Source organism: Rhinolophus ferrumequinum, chromosome 6 (genome assembly GCF_004115265.2).
Source record: "Rhinolophus ferrumequinum isolate MPI-CBG mRhiFer1 chromosome 6, mRhiFer1_v1.p, whole genome shotgun sequence".
NCBI lineage: Eukaryota > Metazoa > Chordata > Mammalia > Chiroptera > Rhinolophidae > Rhinolophus > Rhinolophus ferrumequinum.
The window spans coordinates 21,688,828-21,697,464 of record NC_046289.1 but is presented as its reverse complement, the minus strand read 5'-3'; the positions used below and the strand labels follow the sequence as shown (position 1 = coordinate 21,697,464).

The 8,637-nt window shown below is 45.4% G+C and overlaps 1 protein-coding gene across 1 annotated transcript; it reads left to right on the top strand.

Moving 5' to 3' along the window:
• The first annotated feature begins 53 nt into the window (after positions 1-53).
• AHSA1 (activator of HSP90 ATPase activity 1) lies at positions 54-8,583 on the top strand. Its single transcript, XM_033107241.1, has 9 exons — positions 54-284; positions 2,063-2,253; positions 3,934-4,016; positions 4,648-4,765; positions 5,865-5,953; positions 6,818-6,955; positions 7,421-7,522; positions 8,020-8,071; positions 8,189-8,583. Exons 1-9 carry the CDS (start codon positions 205-207, stop codon positions 8,359-8,361), a joined length of 1,026 nt encoding a protein of 341 aa, XP_032963132.1. The 5' UTR covers positions 54-204; the 3' UTR covers positions 8,362-8,583.
• The last annotated feature ends 54 nt before the right edge of the window (positions 8,584-8,637 follow it).

The following is an 8,637-nucleotide window of genomic DNA, read 5'->3' as shown; positions in this document are numbered from 1 at the left end:
GTGAAACGGAAGTACCTTGGGAGTGAGGAGGAACCGGAACTTGCGGCGGGGAGGGGGCGGGGGGTGGAGGGAAAAGCAAGCCAGAAGGTTCTGCGGCCGCTTCTAGTAGTTTCCAGGCGCTACCCGGCGGCTGGGACCAGGCGTGGAGGTGGTGGCTGTGGCTGTGGCTGCTAGGGAGCTGGTGGCGGCGCGATAGGAAAGCTGATGGCCAAGTGGGGTGAGGGCGACCCACGCTGGATCGTGGAGGAGCGGGCGGACGCCACCAACGTCAACAACTGGCACTGGTGAGGGCTAGAGGGCCAGGCCGCCGGAGCACTACGGCCGGGCGGGCCAGAGGTGCGGGATCCCTGGAACCTCGGTCAGGACAAAGCTGGGACTGAGGCAGCCTTGGCCAGAGATGGGGGTGGGTCCTTCCTGTTGCAAGGGTCCGCAGTCCCAGATCTCTCCCCGCTCCCCGGCCTCCGTTTCAGTGTTTGGGGTGTTGGGGCAACGTGGAGGGCTAGTCCCAAAGGAGGGGTTTCACTCCCTGGCTACTGCATCCGTCCTAAGCACGGAGATGCTTCCCACACGTGGTCGGAGGAGACAGACCCAAATGGCCTTGGATTGTGTTGGGAGACTGCTGTGTAAGGCTCGGGGCAGGAATTCCTATTTTACGGCACACAGGTGAAACTAAAAGTTATGGGAACCACTGCCTCAATCCAAAAAGTGAAGGTTTGGAACGCGTTCTCCAGGTGCTCGGAGCTCTGATGCTGAAGACATCTTAGCCTCTCACCCGGAACTGTTAAGTTAGTTGTGTTGTAACTCCAGGGCCGGCTCATGGTTGCCTGGCAGTCATGGTTTTATAACCTAACTACTCTTAAAAGCCTACTCTCTTTCGTGAAATCTTCCAGAAGTAGTTTTTTTCTTATGTTTCAACTCCACTGAACTTTGTTAATACTGCCTTAACGATGTTTTTACTTTGTTACAGCTCTTTGTTTTTTCTACTAGTTAGTAAGTTGCCATTCTTTTCTCTATTAGTTAGTAAGTTGCATGGCAGATACTGAGTTTTCTTCGTATCTTAGCCAGCCTCTTCTCTTAACATACATGGAGTGTTTGACCTAATTCTTGTTTGTTTTGAAGCGCTGGACTTACATTGTTTTCATGGCCATCTATAGGGCACAGAATGTGTACAGTGTTTATAGCAGAGCCTGAAATTGACAGATCAGAACTCTGTGCTAATTGGGTCACGAGTATTGGTTTATTCCTTCCTGGACTTTTTATCTAAATAGTGCGTTCTATGGCCTGGTCTGTGCTGCTAACTTTGGCAAGAGGTGCACAGTTTTTCACTTGGTCAAATGGCACCACGTTAAAATGTCAAATACTGACCCCTATACACGCACACCATTATGCTCATTTAGTTTGTAACCATTCTGTACAGCACTTGTCGTTATTGACAATGTGTGACTCCTTGTCTTCCTAAAAGAGCGCAACATGTTTGTGGACATACTGGAGTGGAAATGAAGGGGTTCTTTTTGTTGGTGGTTTTTTTTTTTCCCCTTTCTGCCTCTCCCCCACTCCGGTTCAAGCCGTTGTTTCTCAGTCTAGTTGTGTAGGACACAGCTCCTTGGCCCGTGCTAGTATTATGAGCCTTGCACTCCCCCCCAGGGAGGCAGTCGGTTGCCGGTTGTCGGTCAGTCGCTCACAGCAACTCGCGGCAGCTCTCGCCGGCTGCCGGACACTCACGATGGCTGCCAGCCACTCACAATGGCCACCGGCCACTCATGGCGGCACACGGTGGCCCATGGCAGTTCACACCTACACCTCTGGCTCAGCAGCCCAGCTCCAGGGAGAGCTGTTGTTCACAGTCTTAGCTGTAGAGGGCGCAGCTCACTGGCCCGTGTGGGAATTGAACCGGTGACCTCAGCCTTAGGAGCATTGCACGCCAACCACCTGAGCCACTGGGCGAGCCCTGTTCTTTTCAAACTATTTGTCAGACCTCCTTTAGCCTTGCGTTCTCTTGCATAAAGCAAGCAGCATACCATCCATTTGGCTGCTGCTCCATAGCTTTGTTTCTGTTTTGCAGGACAGAGAGGGATGCTTCAAATTGGTCCATGGATAAGCTGAAAACACTGTTCCTGGCAGTGCAGGTGCAAAATGAGGAAGGCAAGTGTGAAGTGACAGAAGTGAACAAGCTTGATGGAGAGGCATCCATTAACAATCGCAAAGGCAAACTTATCTTCTTTTATGAGTGGAATGTCAAATTAAATTGGACAGGTGAGTCTATGCTGGGTTGTCAGGAAAGAGGGCATTTTGATTGACCTCTCAAGGAGCCGGAGAGAACAGTTTTTAAGAGGTTATGGACTTTTCCAGGGAGATAGTGCTGCTTTGGTGTCCTATGGAAAGAAGTATTAGATGCTGCAATTTCTCTGCCACTGTGGGACACTAAGTGGGCTTCCTCTCTGTGGGTCTCAAGTCACTACCAGTGACGCAGCTGGGCTCCTGTGTTTGGGGCCTTGGTCTGTGTCCGTACGTGTAAAATGACTTCCTCAGACTATCTAAAAAGTGGGGATGGGGATGTTTTTGGTCTTGTGATCTCTCCAGTGTGAATCTAACAGGTTATACCACTGTGATAACAAAGCTTTTGTGTGACTGATTTGGGGCAGTTTTATTCTCTAGTTTAATGTCCCTCTGTGATGATATTAGCAAAGAATTAGGACCATGCATGTGCCCCACTTGGATGGTCCTTCAGTTGGGAGGCTAAATTTTAAAAGGCCCTAAATAGCTAAAGAAGTAAGCGTGTGGGGCAAAGCATAAAATAAATTGTGATTCCGTAAACATTTCTCAAATGAATGGTAATAAAGAAGAATTAATTATTAAATTAATTAACAATTTAATTAATTAATAAAGAAGGGAAAAGTCGATATATCGGCGGTGGGGGGAGGTGTTAGTTTGTTTTTAACTACTGAGGCATAATAGTCTAGAAGGAACCTTCAGTATCATCTCGCCGCATTCTCTTTTCATAGGTTGAGACTGAGGCTAGAGAAGTGAAGATAAATGTTTTGATGAATTTTCAAGTAACAGTTCTACTATGATGTGATGTGTTCCTAAAAATGATTGCACTATGCAAAATTGCTCAGTGAAAACCACAGGGCTTATTAGGAAGAGACAGGAAGGGACACAGCACAACACCCAAAATCTTCCATCAGTGACACGTTTTTTAAAATTTAGGAACATAAAAATTGGTTGCAGTTTTACACATGTTAAATATAAGAACTACATCAGTAATACAATAAGTATGGTGCTTTACCTTAAAGAAGGCCTGAAGTTTAATTGTGAAAGTGGGCCGCAGAAGGTTTGCATCTTGTGGGTTATTGTGAAGTGGTGGGCGTGTCATCCAAAATCAGAAGGAACATAACACCGGTTGTGGATGGCGTGGCTTATAACAGGCATGGTGAGCTGAGGTTGCTGGAAGACAGATGTTTGAGATGTGTTTTCTGTATTCTGTGCAGCTCAGTTCTGCTGGCAGTAGTTTTTTATGTTCACCTAGTGTTTCTCATGGATAAAATCACATAGCAAATGTGAAATTCATGTCACGATCAAATTGTTCCCTAATATATCAGTCACATTGGGACAAATTCATATTTTCAAAATAAGCACCTAGCAGAACTGACTGGATTGGCTGTTGACCCAAGTCCTCCCTGGCAGAACTCGTGCAAGTCCATGTAGAGCTTGGTCCCACAGTGTAGTAACATAATTGGTCTCAAGAAATTTGATGAGGAAAGACATTTCTTCTGAGGGAGGGCCGGTTGCATCTGGTATGTGGCATTTTCTCAGAATAAAGAGAGTCTGCTCAGTTGTCCAAAAGAAGTATAACCAGAGTTGTAGTCAGGACTCCAGAGCACAAGACTTTGTCTGCAGAGGAGGACACTAATGACATTGCATTGCTTTTGACAGGTACCTCTAAGTCTGGAGTACAGTACAAGGGCCATGTGGAGATCCCCAATTTGTCTGATGAAAACAGCGTGGATGAAGTAGAGGTTTGTGCTTCCTAACTCCTTCCTTGCCTGAGTCTTCTACATCCTTTTAATCTCAGATGAGAAAAATGAGCTGTCATTCAAGATTACAGCCCAGGCTTGGCTTAAGCATTCAGAACCCCGGTCTGCAGATGACTTCTAGGTCAGTGGTGCCACTTGGAGCCTCCAGAGCAGTTGTACTTACTTAATTACTTTAGGTACCGTGTTTCCCTGAAAATAAGACCTAGCCGGACCTTGGGCTCTAATGCATCTTTTAGAGTAAAAATTAATATAAGACCTTATATGCTATTATGTTATATAAGACCCGGTCTTATTTTGCTATAGTAAAATAAGGTCTTATAGTAAAATAAGACCAGGTCTTATATTAATTTTTGCTCCAAAAGATGCATTAGAGCCCGTGGTCCGGCTAGGTCTTACTTTCGGGGAAACACGGTAGTAATGCGGGTTCTAATATTAGCCACCTTCGCCTTGGCAGAGAGAACTTGAGAAGGAACACTCATGGGGATTGTATGAATACCCCACCCCTCACGCGTTTCCTTTGGAAACATCCAAAGTTACCTGATTGCCTAGCACCCATGTTACACAGTGGATATCCCTCAAGTTATTTACCACCTACTTCTGATCTTTCACTCAGATTAGTGTGAGCCTTGCCAAAGATGAGCCTGACACAAATCTCGTGGCCTTAATGAAGGAAGAAGGGGTGAAACTTCTAAGAGAAGCAATGGGAATTTACATCAGCACCCTCAAAACAGGTATCCCTTGAGTAGTTACGTATGACTTGAGGAGATAGTGTTCTACCTGTCAGACTCTGGTTAAGGGGCTTGACAGTCCTTTCTTTGGCAAATGGATAAAGATTTTGGGGGAGGGGGTTTATTTCATCTTGAAGTCAGTCTATAAATCCAGAGTGAGGGAAAGATCTAGAGATGCGGTGTCTAATGCGTTGGCTACTGAGCACTTGAAATGTGGCTAGTTCAAATAGAGATGCAGTCTGAGTATATAATATACAATGGATTTTGAAGACGTGGTACCGAAAAGGAAATGTAAATATCGACAACAAAACATGTTTTTGATACAACATTGAAATGATAGTTTGGGTACAGTGTGATAAATATATTATTAAAATTAATTTTACCTGTTTGTTTTAACTTTTTAATGTGGCTAATAGAAAATCTAAGATTACAGTTGAGGCTGACATTCTATTTCTGTTGGACAGCACTGATCTGAAAACTTGGCGTCTCCAGACTCAGTGCTTGAGCACAGTCCTGGAGTATCTTTGATATGCACTTTCCAGAGACATGTAGAGGGTGATCAGAATACTAGTTACAGTCAGCTCAGCACTCCCCTAGAATTCCAGTTCTGCCAGTATGTTCTGACCTTGGTGTTGGAATACATGTAATGACCATTGAAGGGAGCCAGCATAGCAGGTGGTACTTTGGATGGGAGCCAGTGCTCTGATACCATAGCTTGTTGTGGCTGTTCTACAGAGGTAAGGCTTAGTGAGAAAGGGATCTGAACATGCACCCATAGGTATCTTGTCCCACTCTGCAAGTCACTGGACGTGCAACAACATTCATTGGCTACCATCCATAATAGACCTCATGTACATTTGACAAGTTATAATGCTTCCAGTTGAGTCAGATTTAAAATAATCCCAGCAAACATAACTACATTCTAGAACACATACTCAGATACCTGTCGGGCAGAGACCAAAGGTAAAGATGTTAAGTAGATAGACCCTTTCCTGGTCATTAGCACATTCTAGGTTAAGATGGCTGTTTGTCAAGCTGCATGAAGCCCCAAGTCTCAGCTACTAAGAAATAACTTCCACGAGCTGGGATTTTATCTTTACAGAGTTCACGCAGGGCATGATCTTGCCTACACTGAATGGAGAGTCGGTGGACCCAACTGGTCAGCCAGCACTGAAAACTGAGGAACGCACGGTAAATGGTCTTTCCCACGTGCTGGGTGGGAGGCAGTCTGGAAAGGGAGTTGAGACACTGTCCCTTCCTCAATTCCAAATTTCAGCTCTTAACCTCTAAGCCAGAGCAACTCGCGGTGCATTTTGGGAGTCTGTCATATGTAGTTGTCTGCCCATCTTTCGCCTGGTTTTTATTCATTTATAACTACCCCTAGAGCAAATGGAAGCCTTAGGGACATCAGAGGCTGACACAGTTATGTCATGAACACAGATGGTCTTCAGCCATATACGTCTTCAGTATTATTTATAACTGGGGTGTTGATATTTCATACTTTGATGACTAGAGGTCTCATCAGGTTATCAGGTTAGATCACTAACTTCACCTATCAGGAAATTGATTGATTTCACCCCATTTGCAGGGTGAGCAGGTGTTTGTTTTTTTTTCTGGAAATGGAATTTGTGTAGTTGAGGGTCAGCCCTTGGTTTTCAGCCCTATTCCTTTTGTCAGCACACTGAAGGATATTCTGGAGATTGGGTGGCGGGGAAGCTGGGAGGGATTGCTTCTAGGTATTTAAGCATAGAAATTCTGTTTGAGAATTACACTGAGCTCTTCAAAAGTGCCTAATGATTGAACACGGCCTTTGGCTGATGGGTTCTTAAATGAGTATCTTCCCTCACCTAGAGTGGTTCTCTTCTGTAGGAATTGAGGATTTTCTGGAAGAGTGCCCCCCATGACTGAAACATTCATACACACAAATTCCTCCAACCTTCTGGAATAATTAACCTTGGAGGTGAAAAAGTTTGTGAGAATAAATGGCAAGTCTGTCCCTGAAGCCATGTTAGATGAGGTTTCACCCTGAGTCTAAACTAACAATTTTCACTGCAGCTTTCACAGGCTAAGGCTGCTCCTTCAAAAACCCAGGCCAGACCTGTTGGTGTCAAAATCCCCACTTGTAAGATCACTCTTAGAGATACCTTCCTGACGTCACCCGAGGAGCTCTATAGAGTGTTCACCACTCAAGAGGTAAGTGTAATCTGTCCTTCGGGCCTCATGGCACCTGCTGTTCCAGGTGACTTAGGTTGTGGGCACATGCCCTCAGCCTGCAGAGAAGTACTGCTGAGTAGAATCATGAGGCTTTCCTCATGGAAGCAGAGGCAAAGGAAAAACCACTTTTGTTCAACCCACTCCTCGAAGTGTATTTGCCCTCTTTTCTCATCTAGACTAGTTTTGGGTCATGTAAGGGGGAACCACTGGGAATCATTCTCTTTGGAAAATGGGTCTGAAGTCATGTCATCCATCATGGATTCAGGAAGAATTACTCAAGTCAAAGCCTGGTCTCTGTAGTGGAACAGAATAGAATCTGAACCTGGTCATAGGGCAAAGTGGTGTCTTTGGAAATGCGAATTGAGGCTGCAGGTGTCAGCTGGCCTTATCCCTGGGTCCCACTGAGCCGCGCATCTTCTCCTAACCTCTTTTTTTCCCCTAAAGCTGGTTCAGGCCTTTACCCATGCTCCTGCAGTGTTAGAAGCAGACAAAGGTGGGAAGTTTCACCTGGTAGATGGCAATGTCACTGGCGAATTCACTGATCTGGTGAGTACCTGCTGGCCCCACACCCAGGATGCAGCCTCTGTCTGGTCAGAAGAGTCATATTTCTCCTTTTTTAAGCTCGGGGGGTAAAATTTAATGCATTAATCCCTTTGGTTAGTTACATCTCATTTTGGTTGGTTTTTCCAAAGAATGCTGCAATTTGAATCTCTTGCTTTCCTAGAATTGTTTCCTTAGTGGAGTTAAAATTAGTTCTGAAGAAATCAAACACGGAAGAGAGGTTGTAGATATCGGTGACTTATGGCTTTCTCTTTGTGGCACTAAAATTTCTCCTGGGCACTTTACCAGACCCAACTTAGGAGTAAGAAGAGATACTAGGAACTAATATTGGTGCAGAAGCTACCTAGTCTGTGGTCCACTTTGCCCATATAAGTAGTGTCATTGCACAGGTGATAGTCTCCATATGAAAGGCAGATAGCTAATCCTAGCTAGGATTGGGTACATTGGCCTGTAGTATAGACTGACCTCTGTGATTATTTCAGGTCCCCGAGAAACACATTGTGATGAAGTGGAGGTTTAAATCTTGGCCAGAAGGTAAGCAAGTATATTTGTTTATTGCCATTACCCGTAGAACTTTTTATTTTCTCCTTAGTCTAAACCCAGATGGAAACCCTGGATCTAAAACCTCCCTGCCCCTCTGCCTTTCCTCAGGGCACTTTGCCACCATCACCTTGACCTTCAATGACAAGAATGGAGAGACTGAAGTGTGCATGGAGGGCCGAGGCATCCCTGCCCCAGAGGAAGAGAGGACACGGCAGGGCTGGCAGCGCTACTATTTTGAGGGCATCAAGCAGACCTTCGGCTATGGCGCACGCTTATTTTAGGGCCAGCAGCGGGGGCTGCAGCTTGTCCAACACTTCAGTCCAGCCCTCTCCTGACCGAGGCTTGTGACTCACAGGATTGCACCATCCCGACCACTAACTTGGGGCTGGGGCCCCTTCCCTCCGCGTATACCTTGGGTTTGTGCATGTTTTCTGCTGGGTGGGATCAGAAGGCGATTTTTCTTTTATGTGTACATATGCTAAATAAACATAATTTAAAAAATGCGCATATTTAGAACCTGTGTTGACTAGGTATTAAAGAGTTCCCTTGAAGATTTT

What these genes read in the sequence shown, in the direction of transcription:
- AHSA1 (XM_033107241.1), top strand. Translation starts at nt 205, where the DNA reads ATGGCCAAGTGGGGTGAGGGCGACCCACGCTGGATCGTGGAGGAGCGG. An exon ending in TGTCAAATTAAATTGGACAG is followed by an intron (nt 2,254 to 3,933) that starts GTGAGTCTATGC and finishes TGCTTTTGACAG; the next exon opens with GTACCTCTAAGTCTGGAGTA. An exon ending in ACAGCGTGGATGAAGTAGAG is followed by an intron (nt 4,017 to 4,647) that starts GTTTGTGCTTCC and finishes TCTTTCACTCAG; the next exon opens with ATTAGTGTGAGCCTTGCCAA.